This window comes from Pseudophryne corroboree, chromosome 5 (genome assembly GCF_028390025.1).
Source record: "Pseudophryne corroboree isolate aPseCor3 chromosome 5, aPseCor3.hap2, whole genome shotgun sequence".
Lineage (NCBI taxonomy): Eukaryota > Metazoa > Chordata > Amphibia > Anura > Myobatrachidae > Pseudophryne > Pseudophryne corroboree.
In genome coordinates, this window is record NC_086448.1 from 621,270,345 (window position 1) to 621,293,736 (window position 23,392).

General features: G+C 46.4%; 1 protein-coding gene across 1 annotated transcript in view; it reads right to left on the bottom strand.

The window, feature by feature from the left end:
- The window catches only part of SMCHD1 (structural maintenance of chromosomes flexible hinge domain containing 1), an 838,152-nt gene that overhangs the window by 111,770 nt on the left and 702,990 nt on the right, over positions 1 to 23,392 (bottom strand). The window contains exons 35-36 of the mRNA XM_063923554.1: positions 2,200 to 2,287; positions 1,951 to 2,082 (exon numbers count right to left, since the gene is read on the bottom strand). Of these exons, the coding sequence (XP_063779624.1) occupies positions 1,951 to 2,082; positions 2,200 to 2,287 (220 nt within the window). The remainder of the gene's footprint in view (positions 1 to 1,950; positions 2,083 to 2,199; positions 2,288 to 23,392) is intronic.

A 23,392-nucleotide genomic window follows, 5' to 3' on the forward strand; every position in this document is an offset into this window, starting at 1 on the left:
ATTCCATTGGCGGATCCAGAGCGCCCTGCGGCTGAAATCGCCATAGTAGAGGCCCTTGAGCCCAGTAAGCCTATGTCTTTCATAGCCTCAACCAAGTAACCTGCAGAATCTTTAATATGACCTAGAATTTGCATCTTATCATCTTTATCGACCGTGTCAATATTAACAATTAAATTGTCTGCCCACTTTTTCACTGCGTTACCTACCCACGCAGAAGCAATCGCGGGCCTGAGTAACGTACCCGTAGCAACATAGATGGACTTTAAAGTCGTCTCTAATTTGCGGTCAGCAGGTTCTTTTAATGAAGCTGACCCTGGGGCAGGTAAAATTATTTTCTTTGGCAACCAAGAGACTGAGGTGTCTATCATTGGGGGTGACTCCCACTTACACCTATCCTCTTCAGGGAAAGGGTATGCTATCTTTAGGTGGAGGAAAAGTCACCACCTATTTTTTATTTAATTTAAAATAATCTTTTTCCTCAGGTGGAGGTGTTGTGTCAGGAAATTCCAACACCTCTTTTATAGTGACTATCATACATTGAATGCTCTTAGCCAGTTTGGGATCTACCCCCCTCAAATCTCCAGTGTCAACTTCAGTGTCGGAATCTGTGTCAGTGTCCCTTTGCATAATTTGGGTCAGAGACCTTTTCTGGGAACAGGAGGGGTACCGAATGGGTGACGTGGAGGAATCAGCAAACAGAGCATACTCCACAGACTGTCTTGCTTTGTCTGTTGTTCAGACTCTTGTGCCTCCAAAATGGTTTCCTCTGGGAAAGTACTTTCTCTAGACCTGTTACACACGTGTACAGTCACACCACTCACACACACAGGGGAGCTATTGGGGACAGATTTACCTAAAGTCTGTCAGAGAGACCCAGAGGGGATTGCCAGTCCACACCACATATATACATATATACCAAAACAGCACTTTTTAGCCAATGTGAAGCCCGCAGACTTCAATAAATTATGTGCTCCCCTCCCCTTCTATAACACCCTGATACTTGTATCAGCAATGTGTGAGGAGAAGCAGCCTGTAGGATCAGCGCTCCAGCGTCTCTGTGAGGAGAAAATGGCGCCAAATGAGTGTTATAAGCAATTCTGAGGTGAAGCCCCGCCCCCTGTAATGGCGCGGTTCAGCCACATTAATATTTATACTAGTAGTGTACATCAGTGGCTCACATGTATGTACATTTTGCCAGTGAGAGTAAGGATTTATCATGTCCCTCAGAGAGTGCCCCCCCACGCGCGCCCTGCACCCTGTGCTGAGAGACATGTTGCTGCGCAGCATTCCGCGCTGCGCTGGTACCTTTATGCCGCCATGATGACTGGAGGGCCCGTCTCTGCAGGTCTCCGGTTAATACTCACCAGCCTTCTGACTTCTGGCTCTGTTAGGGGGTGGCGGCAGTGCTGTGGGAGTGAGCAGCAGCCAGGTAAGGGCTGTGTTCAGTACCCTTCAGGAGCTAATGGTGTCCTGTCAGCGGAAGCAGAGCAATTAAACTAACTGAGAAGTTGGTTCCTACTTTCCCCTCTAAGTCCCACGAAGCAGGGAAGCTGTTGCCAGCAGGTTCCCTGTAAAATAAAAAACCTAACAAAGTCTTTTTCAGTCAAACTCAGTAGAGCTTCACTGATGTGCAGCCAGTCTCCCGGGCACATTTTCTAAACTGAGGTCTGGAGGAGGGGCATAGAGGGAGGAGCCAGTTCACACTGTTGAAAAGTATTAAAGTGCCGAAGGCTCCTTCGGAACCGTCTATACCCCATGGTACTAAAATGGACTCCAGCATCCTTTAGGACGTAAGAGAAATTAATATTAAATTGCTCCTGGCACTTGTATTGCTGCCCTTGTGACTATTTTTGATATTGGATTCTTCTAATTTTAAGATAGTTTTAAAAATAATTGTAAATATAGTTATTAGGAGAGCATAGAGAATCTAGAGTAGGAAAAAAACGTAACCACAGTCTTGAGCCATAGATTCCTGACCAAAGTACGACCAGCTTCGTCCTTTTCATTAGACACGGTTGGGGTGGCAGGCTGTGGCAGCGGAACCAACTTCACAGGTTTATTTGCAACAACATCTATTAAAAACTTAAATAACGAAAACACAGAAAAATTAAAAGCTTTATTAGTAAGCAGTTCAGCAGTTTACTTATAAGGCAATAGGGCTTGCACTAAACAAGTGTACAAAATTAAACTTTGACAAACCTGCTCACTGTAAATTGCAGTAACCTTCTCTGTCACATAGATAAACTGGATGCAGTACTTCTCGACGCGTTCAGGTACCATTTTATCCCTTCAAACAATAAAAAAATATTTAAAAAAGTAAAACTTAGAGCTTTTTTAACGTTCTCCAGAAACAGCACACTATGAAGAAAATGTTCTCTACCTCTGCAAATCAAAAGCTGTGCATTAAATTAAGTGCATTCTGTGCAGTAAAGGTTGAGTGCCCCTTACCCAAAATCACACATTTTTGATTCCCCTATTTCTTAGATAATGACACACACACACACACACATATATATATATATATATTACACACACACACACACACACACACACACACACACACACACACTATATCTATATATACACATAATATATATGTCATTATCTCAGTAGGGGACCCAAAAATGTGGGTATTTTGAATTCTGGATATAATACTATGTAGACACTAAATAATGTGTGTACCTGCCGATGGCATGATGCAACTGCATGATACATCGCGCTGTCTGTACACAATGCATGATGTAGTGGATGACGGCACAATGTATTGTTGCCCGCAGCATTTGGGTGATCCCATTGGCCATGCAGCACGTCCAACAGGACGACCCATGAAAAGACCCATGGGAAATGGTCTATAACTTAATAAACACATTTCCGTGTTGCTTGAGAAAATTGCAGGCTTTGATTTCTGAAAAGATACAGTTGCGTTCCTCCTCACCTAGGCTAGGTACGTAATGAGTCACTGCACACAAGGAGCTACCACCCCACTTGCTGCTTGGCCAGCACCAAGCGTATTTTTACCCTGAAAATGCAGCTTATTCACATCGTTATGCAAATAGGTTGCACAAACAGACTCTGTTGATTAAAATGATATGCAGCATGACTATCTTCTGTGTGCGACTGCAGCTGTATCTGCATCTGCATACGAAATACTACGTTACAGTGTTCAATAGTATACATCAATTGGCTGACCAATAACTCTGGCAACAGGAATCAGTGGTGACGTCGTGTCTTTGGTTCCTGCGGCCAGCATATGGGTCATTTGGTTGGTCTGACGTCAGCACACACACAGTGCTGCACAACGGAAGCAATATCTGTGAACAACATGGGGTATAAATACCAGCCAATGAGCCAAACGATATTTATCATTTATCGACTGCAGGAGTGATATGTATCACCAAGTGTGAACCCAGCATTAGATAAAAAGAAAACAAAATTACTAGATGTAAAATTTTTTAAACCTACCGGTAAATCTTTTTCTCGTAGTCCGTAGAGGATGCTGGGGACTCCGTAAGGATCAAAGGGATAGACGGGCTCTGCAGGAGACATGGGCACTTTAAGAAAGTCTTTAGACCTGGGTGTGCACTGGCTCCTCCCTCTATGCCCCTCCTCCAGACCTCAGTTAGAGAAACTGTGCCCAGAGGAGATGGACAGTACGAGGAAAGGATTTTGTTAATCCAAGGGCAAGATTCATACCAGCCACACCGTATAACTTGTGAAAACTACCCAGTTAACAGTATGAACACAACATATCATCAGTTCAAGACCGATGCAACTATAATATAACCCTTATTGAAGCAATAACTATATACAAGTATTGCAGAAGTAGTACGCACTTGGGACGGGCGCCCAGCATCCTCTACGGACTACGAGAAAAAGATTTACCGGTAGGTTTAAAATCTTATTTTCTCTAACGTCCTAGAGGATGCTGGGGACTCCGTAAGGACCATGGGGATTATACCAAAGCTCCCAAACGGGCGGGAGAGTGCGGATGACTCTGCAGCACCGATTGAGCAAACAAGAGGTCCTCCTCAGCCAGGGTTTCAAACTTGTAGAACTTAGCAAAAGTGTTTGAACCTGACCAAGTAGCAGCTCGGCACAACTGTAATGCCGAGACCCCTCGGGCAGCCGCCCAAGAAGAGCCCACCTTCGTAGTGGAATGGGCCCTAACCGATTTAGGCAACGGCAATCCAGCCGTAGAATGAGCCTGCTGAATGGTGTTACAAATCCAGCGGGCAATAGTCTGCTTTGAAGCAGGAGCGCCAAGCTTGTTGGCAGCATACAGGACAAACAGTGATTCTGTTTTTCTGACTCTAGCCGTTCTGGCTACGTAAATTTTCAAAGCCCTGACCACAACTAGGGACTTGGAGTCCTCCAAGTCACGCGTAGCCACAGGCACCACAATAGGCTGGTTCATATGAAAGGATGATACCACCTTAGGCAGGAATTGAGGACGTGTCCGCAACTCCGCTCTATCGACATGGAAAACCAGATAGGGGCTTTTATGAGACAAAGCCGCCAATTCCGACACTTGCCTAGCCGAAGCCAAGGCTAATAACATGGCCACCTTCCCAGTGAGATATTTTAACTCTACCGTTTTAGGTGGTTCAAACCAATGTGACTTAAGGAAACTTAACACCAAGTTAAGGTCCCAGGGCTCCACCAGAGGTACAAAAGGAGGCTGAAAATGCAGCACTCCCTTCACAAAAGTCTGAACTTCTGGGAGAGAAGCCAATTCTTTTTGAAAGAAAATGGATAGGGCCGAAATCTGAACCTTAATGGAGCCTAAGTTTTAGGCCCAAATTCACTCCAGTTTGTAGGAAGTGAAGGAAACAGCCCAGATGGAATTCTTACGTAGGAGCATTCCTGGCCTCACAAGAAACATATTTTCGCCATATACGTCAGCGTAGGAATGACCTCATCCGGAATGCCCCTTTCCGCTAGGATCCGGCGTTCAACCGCCATGCCGTCAAACGCAGCCGCGGTAAGTCTTGGAACAGACATGGGCCCTGTTGCAACAGGTCCTGCCTCAGCGGAAGAGGCCACGGATCTTCTGTAAGCATTTCCTGCAGATCCTTCTTATTCTCAACCCTTGGGAATGAGAAGAAGAGGAGGAAATACATAGACTGACTGGAACACCCGTGGTGTCACTAGGGCGTCTACCGCTACTGCCTGAGGGTCTCTTGACCAGGCGCAATAACTCTGCAGCTTTTTGTTGAGGCGGGACGCCATCATGTCTATCTGTGGCAGTCCCCACCGAACTGCAATCTGTGCGAAGATTTCCTGATGAAGTCTCCACTCTCCAGGACGTATGTCTGGTGAGGAAGTCTGCTTCCCAGTTGTTCACTTCCGGAATGAACACGGTTGACAGTGCTTTTACATGATTCTCCGCCCAGCGAAGAATTATGTTGGCTTCCGCCATCGCCACTCTGCTCCTTGTGCCGCCTTGGCGGTTTACATGAGCTACTGCGGTGACGTTGTCTGACTGGATCAGAACCGGTTGGTCGCGAAGAAAGGTTTCCGCTTGACGTAGGGCATTGTATATGGCCCTTAGTTCCAATATGTTGATATGAAGACAAGTCTCTTGACTTGACCAAAGACCTTGGAAATTTCTTCCCTGTGTGACTGCTCCCCAGCCTCGGAGGCTCGCGTCCGTGGTCACCAGGATCCAGTCCTGAATGCCGAATCTGCGGCCCTCTAGAAGGTGAGCACTCTGCAGCCACCACAGGAGATACCCTGGCCCTGGGGGATAAGGTGATCAACTAATGAATCTGTAGATGTGACCCGGACCACTTGTCCAGTAGGTCCCATTTGAAGTCCTCGCATGAAACCTGCCGAAGGGAATCTTTTTCCCAGGACTCGAGTGCAGTGATGCACTGACACCTGTCTTGGTTTCAATAGGTCCCTGACTAGAGTCATGAGTTCCTGAGCCTTCTCTATCTGAAGTTAAACCCATTTCTGGTCTGTATCCAGAATCATACCCAAGAAGGGCAGACGAGTTATAGGAACCTTTGAGAAAGTCACGGGTCACGTGACGAAACTAGTTAGGCCACGCCTCCTGTCTGCACACCTGCCGAGGTATCCGATTTGAAAGCATTAGCGGGTTTGTTCTCCCCGCAAGCCGTCCTTCATCTCCACAGAGATCCCAGAATAGCCGCGGATCTGAATTCTCGAGCCGCCCGTATCAACATACGGCTCCTCGTCAACCGGATAAACCAGCACACGGCATACACTTTACAGTGAATCCACGGCTCCCTCTCCCCTGCGGCATTCGCACAGTGGGCATTGCAGGACACATCGCCGAGGACGCTCGGCTTTGGACCAGCCCACCTAAGGAGAGGTAATTGAACAATAAATAACACTGGATCACTCCCCCAATTTATTATTATGGGATGTCTACTGCACTGATCATTCACTTCCAGTATTAATATTACGGCTATTACCATCTATTGCTTTCCAACAAACAGCTGGACTTTATTTCCTTTTGTGGACTTCCATATAGAGAACCGACACAATTTGGTGTCTGTTTAAACGGATAAACTTAGTCAAGGTGTGCCTTTTTATATCCAACAATTTTATGTCATCTTTTACTGCTATTTTATGCTTTTTCATTAATAAATCAATTTATATACATACATCGGTTCTCCTAAAATTGTACTGTCCTTTCCCTGATACTTTGCGCAGCTGATTTTGTCTGTTTCTATATTCTCCAACCAAACACCCACATAGTGTTTTTCAGCCGCGCATGTATCAGGGTAATTTGATTATTAGCCTCCTGCAATTGAGGCGCTGTAGAAGCAGTCTTCTGTTTTTTCTTTTTGAGTTATAGGAACCAACAGTGACCTCTGGAAATTGAGAAACCAGCCGTGTTGCTGTGACACCTTCAGCGAAAGTGACACGCTGTTCAACAACTGCCCTTATTAGGAGATCGTCCAAGTATGGGATAACTGTGACTCCTTGCTTGCGTAGGAGCACCATTATTTCCGCCAATTACCCTGAAATTGGTAATGACAATCCTGTACCGCAATTGTCAGGTACGCCTGATGGGGTGGATAAATGGGAACATGAAGGTATGCAGCCTTTATGTCTAGATACACCATCAAATCCCCCCCCTTCCAGGCTGGCGATGATCGCTCTGGGCGATCCCACTTTAAATTTGAACCTTTTCCCGTATAGGTTCAGAGATTTTAATTTTAAAATAAGTCTGACCGAACCGTACGGTTTCGGGACTACAGCCAAGGTTGAGTCATATCGCCTTCCTTGTTGCAGGAGGGGAACGTTGAGCACCAGCTGTTGGAGATACAATGTGTGAATTGTATTTAATATTATCTCTCTCTCTGTGGGAGAAGCCGGTAGGTCCGGTAAGGAAAAACCGGCGAGGAGGCACCTTTCGAATTCCAGCTTGTAACCCTGAGAAACAATTTTAATTGCCCCGGGATCCACCTGTGAGTGAACTCAGATGTGGCTGAAGAGTCGAAGACGTGCTCCCACTGGGACGGACTCCCTTAGCGGAGCTCCAGCGTCATGCGGTGGATGTAGTAGAGGCCGGGGCGGACTTCTGTTAATGGGAACTAGCTGTGCCCTTACCTCTGGTAAGAAAGGACGCTCCTCATACTTTCTTGTTATTCTGCGACCGAAAGGACTGCATTTGATAATGTCGTGCTTTCTTAGGCTGTGCGGGAATATAAGGCAAAAGATCAGAATTACCAGCTATAGCTGTGGAGACCAGGTCCGAGAGCCCTTCTCCACACAATTCCTCAGCCTTGTAAGGTAAACCTTCCATATGCCTCTTTTAGTCGGCATCACCTGTCCATTGCATGTTCCACAGGACACGTCTAGCAGAAATCGACATAGCATCGACTCTAGAACCCAGTAGACTAATGTCTCTTTGGGCATGTTTTTTTTATATATATATATATATATATATATATATATATATATATATATTTATTTTCATCCAGTCTCTGTTGTTTAGACGTTTGCAGTCTATATACTGTGATTCCTCACGTAGAGGGATTGGCTGCTATGTCTTCGTTTTTAAACATGTTTCTTTCCACAGATGTGTTTAACCATGATCTTTTTCTGACCTTGTTAGAATTGACTCTCCGTCGTAATTATTTTTTGTTTGACGGTAGTTTCTACTTACAACTGAGGGGATGTGCGATGGGGTCCCCGGTGGCCCCGTCGTACGCAAATGTATATATGTTTACACAAGAAAAAAAGATATTTTTTTCTGATCACAATATTAGCGACAGTATTTTATTATACTGTCGCTATATTGATGATATCTTTCTGTTATGGACTGGGGGCGAAAATGCTTTTAGAGACTTGATGGCTACCATAGAGTCTGGTGACTCTCCCATTAAATTTACTTTTTCTTGCAGCACCAGTGAGGCACATTTCCTGGATGTAGCAATTAAGGTTAATAATGGTACATTAAGTACCAATGTGTTCCATAAGTCTACTGACAGGAATACCCTCTTGACGTCCTCTAGTTTCCATCCAGAAGCGCTCAAAAAAGGTTTACCACGTTCACAGATGATGTGTCTAGCTCGGATCATTAGTGATCCTTTAGTCCTTAACAGGGAACTAGATGTCCTTATATCTAAATTTCTGGCTCGTGGCTATGACAAACAGTGCCTATTGGCCCAAAAAGATGAGGTCCTACTGATGCCCAGACAATCGCTTTTGGTCCCTGTTAGCAGGAAGCGCAAATCCAGGATTCCATTTCCCTGTGATTTTTCTACCTCTAATCCTATCATGAGACGTGCGACTAGGGCCCTTTGGCCTATAGTCGCTACTGATCCAGATCTTAAGAGTCTTAAGCAATCCGCACCCATGATGGCTTTTAGAAGAGGTAGGAATATCAGGGACCGTATTGTTAAAACCGATATTACGGGTATGGGAGCCCCTAAAATTCCGAATGTCTATTATAAAGCCCCTGGGTGCTACCGGTGCACTGGTTGTTCCACTTGCCAGTTTATGTTTAACTGCAAAGCATTTCAGCACCCCCATGGCCAGAAGAAATATGACATTAGATTTGTTCTTACCTGCTCTTCGACCTATGTCGTATACATTATTGTCTGTCCGTGTGGGCTGTTTTATGTTGGGCAAACCATCCGGAAATTTTCGGAACGGATGGCTGCCCACAGATCGGCAATCAAGTTGACCCTTGAGGGGAAACTGGTTGACCAACCTGTGGCCAAACATTTTAAGAAGGCAGGTCATCCATTAGAATCTCTCCGTTATTTTATCATTGACCATGTCCCCATGACACTTAGGGGAGGGGATAGGGCCAAAACATTATTAATTAAAGAAGCCCGGTGGATCACCAGATTGGGAACTACTTCCCCTGGTGGTCTTAATGAGAAGATCAATTGGAACTCTCTAGTGTAAAGTATATCTAACCCTTTACGTTGTCCATAACTTTTCTTTTCTAATATAGGCCTGGCAGGCTTTAGTGGTCTGGTTACATTTATGTGGAGTATTTTCATGTATTCAGCTCTTGCTTCATATTAGGTGTATGGTGCTCATCTATTTTTATATGTGTGTTTTTTGTTTGTTTTAACATGTGTGTTGTTCCCTCTCTCTCTTCCCCCCGATAGATCCCTCCCTCATGCAATTATTGCCAGCCCGTCAGTGATGTTCCGTGGCGCTGATTGCAGCTGACACGCATGCAGTTGTTTCCTAGGCAACCGCTCAGCTGGCTCCCGGATATGATGTGGCGCCTGCAGCACGAGGAGACGGGACGCTCGAGTCGGCGGAAGTACAGAGACGGTGTTCACGGGGCTGTGGGTCTCTACATAAGGGGGTAAGTTTGTTCGTTTTTGTATTGTGGTGTGTATTCTGAGGACGGAGCTTAATTGCTTTAATACACTTTCATTGCTGAAAAAATCTCTGAGTGCTGTCATTGCTGGAAATCTATATATCTATCTATATATATATCTATATATATCTATATATATATATATATATATATATATATATAAAGTCCCTTATCGGCCGGCACTCAAACGGTATAGCGCAACAGCCCCCGGTGCCATAGTCCACGGAAACATAGAAATCCAAAGGGGAGCAATGAAAGGCACTCGAGAGGACAAAATACTCAGACAAATAAATGATCCTGTGTCAACGTTTCGGAGCTTACGCCCCTTTATCAAGACATGATGTCTTGATAAAGGGGCGTAAGCTCCAAAACATTGACACAGGATCATTTATTTGTCTGAGTATTTTGTCCTCTCGAGTGCCTTTCATTGCTCCCCTTTGGATTTCTATATATATATATATATATATATATATATATATATATATATTTATTTTGAAAGACATCTTGCATAGGCCAATCAGAGTGCTGCAGGGTGTATTTAAATAATGAGATTGTGACTTCAGACCAAGCCCACTGACGAAGTCTGATGACGAAACGCGTATGGGCGTGGTCTGACGTATGGATACTGACTCACGTATGCTGAGTTGTATTGTGGGATAATTTCATGCTGGTTATACAAGCGGTGGTTTAACCGCCTTTTATGGTACGGGTTTTATTTGATCATCGTATTTGGATGTGTTATAAATAAATTGTTACACTTTTAATGCACTATTGGCGCTCCCTGCTTCTTTCAAAATTTCTCGGCAGGATCATTACCCGTTCGGAATCGGGTCTCTGGTGGGGAAGCGACAGCTGGAAATCCCAGAGGTGCACACTGATAAAGACTAATCGACCAGTGAGACTGGGTGTCAGTGACTGTGAGAAACTGTTGATTCTTGTTCAGCCTGGGACTTGTAGTTCCACGGGACTTTTAACTTTTCCTTGTCCTTTGCGCTCATACATTTTTCCTGTTTCATATATATAATAAGATTTTACTTACCGATAAATCTATTTCTCGTAGTCCGTAGTGGATGCTGGGGACTCCGTAAGGACCATGGGGATATAGCGGCTCCGCAGGAGACAGGGCACAATAATAAAAGCTTTAGGATCAGGTGGTGTGCACTGGCTCCTCCCCCTATGACCCTCCTCCAAGCCTCAGTTAGGATACTGTGCCCGGACGAGCGTGCATAATAAGGAAGGATATTGAATCCCGGGTAAGACTCATACCAGCCACCCCAATTACACCGTACAACCTGTGATCTGAACCCAGTTAACAGTATGATAACAACGAAGGAGCCTCTGACAAGATGGCTCACAACAAGAATAACCCGATTTTTGTAACAATAACTATGTACAAGTATTGCAGACAATCCGCACTTGGGATGGGCGCCCAGCATCCACTACGGACTACGAGAAATAGATTTATCGGTAAGTAAAATCTTATTTTCTCTGACGTCCTAGTGGATGCTGGGGACTCCGTAAGGACCATGGGGATTATACCAAAGCTCCCAAACGGGCGGGAGAGTGCGGATGACCCTGCAGCACCGAATGAGAGACTCCATGTCCTCCTCAGCCAGGGTATCAAATTTGTAGAATTTAGCAAACGTGTTTGCCCCTGACCAAGTAACTGCTCGGCAAAGTTGTAAAGCCGAGACCCCTCGGGCAGTCGCCCAAGATGAGCCCCCTTCCTTTTGGAATGGGCTTTTACAGATTTTGGCTGTGGCAGGCCTGCCACAGAATGTGTAAACTGAATTGTATTACAAATCCAGCGAGCAATCGTCTGCTTAGAAGCAGGAGCACCCATCTTGTTGGGTGCATACAGGCTAAACAGCGAGTCAGATTTTCTGACTCCAGCCGTCCTGGAAACATATTTTTCAGGGCCCTGACAACGTCAAGTAACTTGGAGTCCTCCAAGTCCCTAGTACCCGCAGGTACCACAATAGGTTGGTTCATGTGAAAAACAGAAAACACCTTAAGGAGAAATTGAGGACGAGTCCTCAATTCTGCCCTGTCAGAATGAAAAATTAAGTAAGGGCTTTATATATGATAAAGCCGCCAATTCTGACACACGCCTGGCTGAAGCCAGGGCTAATAGCATCGTCACCTTCCATGTGAGATATTTTAAGTCCACAGTGGTGAGTGGTTCAAACCAATGTGACTTTAGGAAACTCAAAACAACATTGAGATCCCAAGGTGCCACTGGGGCACAAAATGAGGCTGTATATGCAGTACCCCTTTTACAAACATCTGAACGTCAGGCACTAAAGCCAGTTCTTTCTGGAAGAAATTCGACAGGGCCGAAATTTGAACCTTAATGGACCCTAATTTTAGGCCCATAGACAGTCCTGTTTTCAGGAAATGTAGGAAACGACCCAGTTGGAATTCCTCTGTAGGGGCCTTCTTGGCCTCACACCACGCAACATATCTTCACCAAATGCGGTGAAAATGTTTTGCGGTTACATCCTTCCTGTCTTCGACCAGGGTAGGGATGACTTCATCTGGAATGCCCTTTCAGGATCCGGCGTGCAACCGCCATGCCGTCAAACGCGGCCGCGGTAAGTCTTGGAACAGACAAGGCCCCTGCTGGAGCAGGTCCTTTCTTAAAGGTAGAGGCCACGGGTCTTCCGTGAACATCTCTTGAAGTTTCGGGTACCAAGTCCTTCTTGGCCAATCCGGAACCACGAGTATCGTTCTTACTCATCTCCCTCTTATGATTCTCAGTACTTTTGGTATGAGAGGCATAGGAGGGAACACATACTCTGACTGGTACACCCACAGTGTTACCAGAGCGTCCACCGCTATTGCCTGAGGGTCCCTTGACCTGGCGCAATATCTGTCTAGTTTTTTGTTCAGGTGGGACGCCATCATGTCCACCTTTGGTTTTTCCCAACGGTTTACAATCATGTGGAAGACTTCCCGATGAAGTCCCCACTCTCCCGGGTAGAGGTCATGCCTGTTGAGGAAGTCTGCTTCCCAGTTTTCCACTCCCGGAATTAACACTGCTGAGAGTGTTATCACATGATTTTTCGCCCAGCGAAGAATCCTTGTAGTTTCTGCCATTTCCCTCCTGCTTCTTGTGCCGCCCTGTTTACGTGGGCGACTGCCGTGATGTTGTCCCACTGGATCAATACCGGCTGACCTTGAAGCAGAGGTCTTGCTAAGCTTAGAGCATTGTAAATTGCCCTTAGCTCCAGTATATTTATGTGGAGAGAAGTCTCCAGACTTGATCACACTCTCTGGAAATTTTTTCCTTGTGTGACTGCTCCCCAGCCACTCAGGCTGGCATCCGTGGTCACCAGGACCCAGTCCTGAATGCCGAATCTGCGGCCCTTTCATAGATGAGCACTCTGCAGCCACCGCAGAAGAAACACCCTTGTCCTTGGAGACAGGGTTATCCGCTGATGCATCTGAAGATGCGATCCGGACCATTTTTCCAGCAGATCCCACGGAAAGGTTCTTGCGTGAAATCTACCGAATGGGATCGCTTTGTAAGAAACCACCATTTTTCACAGGATCCTTGTGCAATGATGCACTGATACTTTTCCTGGTTTTAGGAGGTTCCTAACTAGCTCGGATAACTCCCTGGCTTTCTTCTCCGGGAGAAAACATCCTTTTCTGGACTGTGTCCAGAATCATCCCTAGGAACAGTAGACGTGTCGTCGGAAAAAACTGCGATTTTGGAATATTTAGAATCCACTCGTGCTGTCGTAGAACTACTTAAGATAGTGCTACTCCGACCTCCAACTGTTCTCTGGACCTTGCCTTTATCAGGAAAGCGTCCATATTTCTTTTAAGAAGAATCATCATTTCGGCCATTACCTTGGTAAAGACCCGGGGTGCCGTGGACAATCCAAACGGCAGCGTCTGAACTGATAGTGACAGTTCTGTACCACGAACCTGAGGTACCCTTGGTGAGAAGGCAAATTTGGACATGTAGGTAAGCGTCCCTGATATCCAGTGACACCATATCGTCCCCTTCTTCCTGGTTCGCTATCACTACTCTGAGTGACTCCATCTTGATTTGAACGCTTGTATGTAAGTGTTCAAATATTTCAGATCTCACCGAGCCGTCTGGCTTCAGTACCACAATATAGTGTGGAATAATACCCCTTCCCTTGTTGTAGAAGGGGTACTTTGATTATCACCTGCTGGGAATACAGCCTGTGAATTGTTCCCAATACTGCCTCCCTGTCGGAGGGAGACGTTGGTAAAGCAGACTTCAGTAACTTGTGAGGGGGAGACGTCTCGAATTTCCAATGTACACCTGGGATACTACGTGTAGGATCCAGGAGTCCACTTGTGAGTGAGCCCCCTGCGTGCTGAAACTCTTGAGATGACCCCCTACCGCACCTGAGTCCGCTTGTACTGCCCCAGCGTCATGCTGCGGACTTGGCAGAAGCTGTGGAGGGCTTCTGTTCCTGGGAATGGGCTGCCTGCTGCAGTCTTCTTCCCTTTCCTCTACCCCTGGGCAGATATGACTGGCCCTTTTGCCCGCCTGCCCTTATGGGGACGAAAGGACTGAGACTGAAAAGACTGTGTCCTTTTCTGCTGAGATGTGACTTGGGGTAACAAAAGGTGGATTTTTCAGCTGTTGCCATGGCCACCAGGTCCGATGGACCGCCCCTTTATACGGCAATACTTCCATGTGCCGTCTGGAATCTGCATCACCTGACCACTGTCGTGTCTTCGTCTGGCAGATATGGACATCACATTTACTCTTGATGCCAGAATGCAAATATCCCTCTGCGCATCTCGCATATATAGAAATGCATCTATAGTCAATAAAATCTTGTCCCTGTCAAGGGTATCAATATTTTCAGTCAGGAAATCCGACCAAGCCCCCTCAGCGCTGCACATCCAGGCTGAGGCGATTGCTGGTCGTAGTATAACACCAGTATGTGTGTATATACTTTTAGGATATTTTTCAGCTTCCTATCAGCTGGCTCCTTGAGGGCTGCCGTATCTGGAGACGGTAACGCCCCTTGTTTTTATAAGCGTGTGAGCGCCTTATCCACCCTAAGGTGTGTTTCCCAACTCGCCCTAACTTCTGGCGGGAAAGGGTATACCGCCAATAATTTTCTATCGGAGGAAACCCACGTATTATCACACACTTCATTTAATTTATCTGATTCAGGAAAAACTACAAGTAGTTTATTCACACCCTACATAATACCCTTATTTGTGGTACTTGTAGTATCAGAAATATGTAACACCTCCTTCATTGCCCTTAACATGAAACGTGTGGCCCTAAAGGAAAATACGTTTGTTTATTCACCGTCGACACTGGAGTCAGTGTCCATGTCTGTGTCTGTGTCAACCGACTGAGGTAAATGGGCGTTTTTACAAGCCCCTGACGGTGTCTGAGACGCCTGGACAGGTACTAATTTGTTTGCCGGCCGTCTCATGTCGTCAACCGACCTTGCAGCGTGTTGACATTATCACGTAATTCCTAAATAAGCCATCCATTCCAGTGTCGACTCCCTAGAGAGTGACATCACCAATACAGGCAATTTGCTCCGCCTCCTCACCAACATCGTCCTCCTACATGTCGACACACACGTACCGACACACAGCACACACACAGGGAATGTTCTGATAGAGGACAGGACCCCACTAGCCCTTTGGGGAGACAGAGGGAGAGTTTGCCAGCACACACCAAAAACGCTATAATTATACAGGGACAACCCCTTATACAAGTGTTTTCCCTTATAGCATTTTTATATATGTAATCATATCGCCAAATAAGTGCCCCCCCTCTCTGTTTTAACCCTGTTTCTGTAGTGCAGTGCAGGGGAGAGCCTGGGAGCCTTCCTCACAGCAGAGCTGAGCAGGAAAATGGCGCCGTGTGCTGAGGAGAATAGGCCCCGCCCCCTTTTCGGCGGGCTCTTCTCCCGGAGTTTGTGAGATCTGGCAGGGGTTAAATACATCCATATAGCCTCAAGGGCTATATGTGATGTATTTTAGCCATAAAAAGGTATTATACATTGCTGCCCAGGGCGCCCCCCCCAGCGCCCTGCACCCTCAGTGACAGTTGGTGACTGTTGGTGAAGTGTGCTGACAACAATGGCGCACAGCTGCAGTGCTGTGCGCTACCTTATGAAGACTGAAAGTCTTCTGCCGCCTGTTTCTGGACCTCTGGACCTCTTCAACTTCGGCATCTGCAAGGGGGGTCGGCGGCACGGCTCCGGGACGAACCCCAGGGTGAGACCTGTGTTCCGACTCCCTCTGGAGCTAATGGTGTCCAGTAGCCTAAGAAGCAAATCCATCCTGCACGCAGGTGAGTTTACTTCTCTCCCCTAAGTCCCTCGTAGCAGTGAGCCTGTTGCCAGCAGGTCTCACTGAAAGAAAAAAACCTAACAAACTTTTATTCTAAGCAGCTCAGGAGAGCCACCTAGATTGCACCCTTCTCGGCCGGGCACAAAAATCTAACTGAGGCTTGGAGGAGGGTCATAGGGGGAGGAGCCAGTGCACACCACCTGATCCTAAAGCTTTTATTATTGTGCCCTGTCTCCTGCGGAGCCGCTATATCCCCATGGTCCTTACGGAGTCCCCAGCATCCACTAGGACGTCAGAGAAATATATATATATATATATATATATATATATAAAAGACAGCATCTTTTATATATATATATATATATATATATATATATATATATATATATATATATATATATATACATACAGGTTGAGTATCCCTTATCCAAAACGCTTGGGACCAGAGGTATTTTGGATATGGGATTTTTCCGTATTTTGGAATAATTGCATACCATAATGAGATATCATGGCGATGGGACCTAAGTCTAAGCACAGAATGCATTTATGTTTCATATACACCTTATACACACAGCCTGAAGGTCATTTTAGCCAATATTTTTGATAACTTTGTGTATTAAACAAAGTGTGTGTACATTCACATAATTCATTTATGTTTCATATACACCTTATACACACAGCCTGAAGGTTATTTAATACAATATTTTTAATAACTTTGTGTATTAAACAAAATTTGAGTACATTGAGCCACAGAAAACAAAGATTTCACTAACTCAGTCTCACTCAAAAAAGTCCGTATTTCGGAATATTCCGTATTTCGGAATATGTGGATATGGGATACTCAACCTGTATATATATATATACACACATATACTAGGGTCAATAACATGGTATCCTTATCTAGGGTTTCAATCTCCGCTGATAAGGTATCTGTCCACGCTGCTACAGCGCTATAACCCCATGCCGACACAATCGCCGGTCTGAGTAGTGTACGAGAATGTGTGTAAATGGACTTCAAAGTACTTTTACTGCATGCTATCTGCAGGATCCCTGAGGATAGCTGTTAAGTCAGCGCTACCTTTTGGGTAAACGTGACAAGCTTTGTCCACCCTAGGGGAAGATTCCCATCGTATCCTGGCCCTAGTAGGGAAAGGATACTCCCTGAGAATTCTTTGTGGGAACCTGCAGTCTTTTGTCTGGAGATTCCCGCTCTTTTTCTTCATGAGAGGAGGGAAATTTACCTCAGCTTTCTTCCCCTTAAACATGTGTACCCTCGTGTCAGGGACAGATGAGTCATCAGTGATATGCAAAACATCTTTTATTACAATAATCATATAGTGAATACTTTTCTGCCAGTTTTGGCTGTAACTTTGCATTATCGTAGTCGACACTGGAGTCAGACTCCGTGTTGATACCAGTGTCTATTATTTTGGATAGTGAGCGTTGTGAGACCCTGAAGGCCTCTGCGACATAGGGACAGACATGCGTAGATTCACTGTCTATTCTCAAATCTTTTGTGCAATAAATTTACCTTAGCACATAATTTCACATATCCAATCAGGTGTCGGCGTTGTCGACGGAGACACCACTCACACACATTTGCTCCATCTCCTCCTTAGGAGAGCCTTTTACCTCAGACATGTCGACACACACGTACCAACACACCACACACTCAGGGAATGCTCATCTGAAGATAATTCCCCCACAAGGCCCTTTGGAGAGACAGAGAGAGAGAGTATGCCAGCACACACCCCAGCGCTATATGACCCAGGAAAAAACACAGCAATTGAATGTTTACCCAGTAGCGCTGTTATTATCTGCGCCGAATTATGTGCCCCCCCTCTTCTTTAAAATCCTCTCTTCTACCGTGGTATAACTAGCAGGGGAGATACCGGGGAGCTTCCTCTCAGCGGTGCTGTGGAGAAAAACATGGCGCTGGTGAGTGCTGAGGGAGAAGCCCCGCCCCCTCGACGGCGGGTTTCTGTCCCGCTAAAAGTGTAAAATTGGCGGGGGCTCCTGCATATATACAGTGTCCAGCTGTATATATGTTCCTTTTGCCAAATAAGAGGTTTATATTGCTTCCCAGGGCGCCCCCCCCTGCGCCCTGCACCCTTACAGTGACCGGAGTATGTGAGGTGTGTGGGAGCAATGGCGCACAGCTGCAGTGCTGTGCGTTACCTCAGTGAAGATCATGAAGTCTTCTGCCGCCTCTTAAGTCTTCTTTTCTTCTCATACTCACCCGGCTTCTATCTTCCGGCTCTGCGAGGGGGGCGGCGGCGCGGCTCTGGGACAGACGGCTAGGGTGAGATCCTGCGTACCAATCCCTCTGGAGCTAATGGTGTCCAGTAGCCTAAGAAGCAGGACCTGCACTCAGAGAGTAGGGCTGCTTCTCTCCCCTCAGTCCCTCGATGAAGGGAGTCTGTTGCCAGCAGAGCTCCCTGAAAATAAAAAAACCTAACAAAATACTTTCTATCAGCAAACTCAGGAGAGCTCACTGAAAAGCACCCAGCTCAGCTCCTCTTGGCACAGTATCAAACTGAGGTCTGGAGGAGGGGCATAGAGGGAGGAGCCAGTGCACACCCAGGTCTAAAGACTTTCTTAAAGTGCCCATGTCTCCTGCGGAGCCCGTCTATCCCCATCCTCTAGGACGTTAGAGAAATACCATTTCCTTTAATAAACTCATAAGTTATACAAAATGCATGTGATTACATGTACAGTGTATGCGTATACTTTCAGTTACAGAAGAGCTTATTCTGAATAGGGAGGAAAGCAAAAAAGAGCCAATATATTGTGACAAGAACACTGTAATCGTGTAAGGCAGGAATATCTCTGTAAAGAGCTGTGGAATATGTGTGCGCTATATAAATAACTGGTAATAAATAAATAAATAGGTACTGTACATCTGCTCAAAGTTTCTAACCTATGTATTTTAAAACCTTGGGAATATGTTGTGTTTGTTTGCCAAGAGCTTTTTGGCTTTTGGTAAAAGCCCATTAACGGCTCAAGGGGTTTGGATGGATGGAGAGAGAGAGATGACGGGATCCAACCACTAAGGGGTATATGCAATTGCGGTCGAATTTCGGGACTTTTTCGCCCAAAAAAAAAAATCGTCAATGCAATTCAGTACTTTCCGTCCAAAAAACGGACTTTCAAAATTCGACTTTTTGAAATTCGACTTTTGTCAAATTCGACTTTTCTGCAATGATACAAGTGCTGCAATTCGACCAAAGTATATTCAATTGAAGTTTGGAAATTCGACAACAGTGCTTTTAGACAGTAAATTCGACATTTTCAATCCGCCACACTTTGGTGGGTGAAACTAATAAAAAAAATTTAAAACATGTTTTTTTTTATTGATAATAGCATATCTATTTATATTAGAAGGGATTAGGTACTTGGTTTGTCTTTTTTGGATGCACAAGTATTATTTATATATTTTTTAAAATAATATATATATATATATATATATATTTTTTTAGACGGAATGGTAAAATTCAGAAAAAAAATGGCGTGGGGTCCCCCCTCCAAAGCATAACCAGCCTCGGGCTCTTCGAGCTGGTCCTGGTTCTAAAAATGCGGGGGGGGGGGGAAATTGACAGGGGATCCCCCGTATTTTTAAAACCAGCACCGGGCTCTGCGCCTGGTGCTGGTGCAAAAAATACGGGGGACAAAAAGAGTAGGGGTCCCCCGTATTTTTTACACCAGCATCGGGCTCCACTAGCTGGACAGATAATGCCACAGCCGGGGGTCACTTTTATACAGTGCCTTGCGGCCGTGGCATTAAATATCCAACTAGTCACCCCTGGCCAGGGTACCCTGGGGGAGTGGGGACCCCTTCAATCAAGGGGTCCCCCCCCAGCCACCCAAGGGCCAGGGGTGAAGCCCGAGGCTGTCCCCCCCATCCAAGGGCTGCGGATGGGGGGCTGATAGCTTTGTCAAAATTGAAAGAATATTGTTTTTTCCAGTAGTACTACAAGTCCCAGCAAGCCTCCCCCGCAAGCTGGTACTTGGAGAACCACAAGTACCAGCATGCGGGAGAAAAACGGGCCCGCTGGTACCTGTAGTACTACTGGGAAAAAAATACCCAAATAAAAACAGGAGACACACACCGTGACAAGTACAACTTTATTACACACTGCCGACACACATATACTTACCTATGTTGACACGAAGCAGTCGGTCCTCTTCTCCAAGTAGAATCCACGGGTACCTGAAAATAAAAGATAATTATACTCACCTGATCCATGGTCAAGAGATAAATCCACGTACTTGTCAAAAAAAGAAAACGAACACCCGACCAGCGGACTGAAAGGGGTCCCATGTTGACACATGGGACCCCTTTCCCCGAATGCAGAGAGACCCCCCGTGACTGCTGTCACTGAAAGGTCTCGTAAGCCAATCAGCGAGCGCAACGTCCTTACACTCTGCTGATTAGCTCTGTGCGCGTCTGAGCTGTCAGCGCATCGCACAGCTCCCTCCATTATATTCAATGGTGGGAACTTTGCGGTTAGCGGTGGGGTCACCCGCCGGTCAGCGGCTGACCGCGGGTAACCCCACCGCTGACGGCAAAGTTCCCACCATTGAAAGTAATGGAGGCAGCTGTGCGATGCGCTGTCTGAGCTTAGACGCGCACAGCCAATCAGGTGAGCGCCACGGAGTAGCGCTTCCTGGTTGGCTGAAGGGACCTCAGTGACAGGAGTCACGTGGGGTCCCGGCATTCGGGGAAAGGGTGCTCATGTGTCAACATGGGACCCCTTTCAGTCCGGTGGTTCGGGTGTTCGTGTTTTTTTTTTGTGCCAAGTACGAGGATTATCTCTAGACGTGGATTTATCTCTGGACACTGGCAGGTGGGTATAATTTTTTTCACAGGTACCCTCAGATCGTCGGAGACTGTGGCAGTCGGCGTGTCAACATAGGTAAGTATGTATGTGTGACGGCAGTGTGTAATAAAGTTGTACTTGTCACGGTGTGTGTCTCCTGTTTTTATTTGGGTATTTTTTTTCCAGTAGTACTACAGGTACCAGCGGGCCCATTTTTCTCCCGCATGCTGGTACTTGTGGTTCTCCAAGTACCAGCTTGCGGGGGAGGCTTGCTGGGACTTGTAATACTATTGGAAAAAACAATATTCTGTCATTTTACTCAAGGCTATCAGCCTCCCATCCGCAGCCCATAAATGGGGGGGACAGCCTCGGGCTTCACCCCTGGCCCTTGGGTGGCTGGGGGGGGGGACCCCTTGATTGAAGGGGTCCCCACTCCCCCAGGGTACCCCGGCCAGGGGTGACTAGTTGGATATTTAATGCCACGGCCGCAGGGCACTGTATAAAAGTGACCCCCGGCTGTGGCATTATCTGTCCAGCTAGTGGAGCCCGATGCTGGTGTAAAAATAAGAATTTACTCACCGGTAATTCTATTTCTCGTAGTCCGTAGTGGATGCTGGGACTCCGTAAGGACCATGGGTAATAGCGGCTCCGCAGGAGACTGGGCACAACTATAAAGAAAGCTTTAGGTCTAACTGGTGTGCACTGGCTCCTCCCACCATGACCCTCCTCCAGACTTCAGTTAGGATACTGTGCCCGGAAGAGCTGACACAATAAGGAAGGATTTTGAATCCCGGGTAAGACTCATACCAGCCACACCAATCACACCGTATAACTCGTGATACAATACCCAGTTAACAGTATGATAACAACTGAGCCTCTCAACAGATGGCTCAACAATAACCCTTTAGTTAAGCAATAACTATATACAAGTATTGCAGACAATCCGCACTTGGGATGGGCGCCCAGCATCCACTACGGACTACGAGAAATAGAATTACCGGTGAGTAAATTCTTATTTTCTCTGACGTCCTAAGTGGATGCTGGGACTCCGTAAGGACCATGGGGATTATACCAAAGCTCCCAAACGGGCGGGAGAGTGTGGATGACGCTGCAGCACCGAATGGGCAAACTCTAGGTCCTCCTCAGCCAGGGTGTCAAACTTGTAGAATTTAGCAAACGTGTTTGACCCCGACCAAGTAGCTGCTCGGCAAAGTTGAAGAGCCGAGACCCCTCGGGCAGCCGCCCAAGAAGAGCCCACCTTCCTCGTGGAATGGGCTTTTACTGATTTAGGATGCGGCAGTCCAGCCGCAGAATGTGCAAGCTGAATCGTACTACAGATCCAGCGAGCAATAGTCTGCTTTGAAGCAGGTGCACCCAACTTGTTGGGCGCATACAGGATAAATAGCGAGTCAGTCTTTCTGACTCCAGCTGTCCTGGAAACATATATTTTCAGGGCCCTGACTACGTCCAACAACTTGGAAGCCTCCAAGTCTTTTGTAGCCGCAGGCACCACGATAGGTTGGTTCAGATGAAAAGCTGATACCACTTTAGGGAGAAACTGGGGACGAGTCCTCAATTCTGCCCTATCCATATGGAAAATCAGATAAGGGCTTTTACATGACAAAGCCGCCAATTCTGATACACGCCTGGCCGAAGCCAAGGCCAACAACATGACCACTTTCCACGTGAGATATTTCAAATCCACGGTTTTCAGTGGCTCAAACCAATGTGACTTTAGGAAATCCAACACCACGTTGAGATCCCAAGGTGCCACTGGAGGCACAAAAGGGGGCTGAATATGCAGCACTTCCTTAACAAAAGTTTGAACTTCAGGTAGTGAAGCCAGTTCTCTCTGGAATAAAATCGATAGAGCCGAAATCTGGACCTTAATGGAACCCAATTTAAGGCCCATAGTCACCCCTGACTGTAGGAAGTGCAGGAAACGGCCCAGCTGAAATTCCTCCGTTGGGGCCTTCCTGGCCTCACACCACGCAACATATTTTCGCCATATGCAGTGATAATGGTTTGCGGTTATTTCTTTCCTAGCTTTAATCAGCGTAGGAATGACTTCCTCCGGAATGCCCTTTTCCTTCAGGATCCGGTGTTCAACCGCCATGTCGTCAAACGCAGCCGCGGTAAGTCTTGGAACAGACAGGGCCCCTGCTGCAGCAGGTCTTGTCTGAGCGGTAGAGGCCATGGGTCCTCTGAGATCATTTCTTGAAGTTCCGGGTACCAAGCTCTTCTTGGCCAATCCGGAACAATGAGTATAGTTCTTACTCCTCTTCTCCGCATTATCCTCAGTACCTTTGGTATGAGAGGATGAGGAGGGAACACATAAACCGACCGGTACACCCACGGTGTCACTAGAGTGTCCACAGCTATCGCCTGCGGGTCTCTTGACCTGGCGCAATACTTTTCTAGCTTTTTGTTTAGG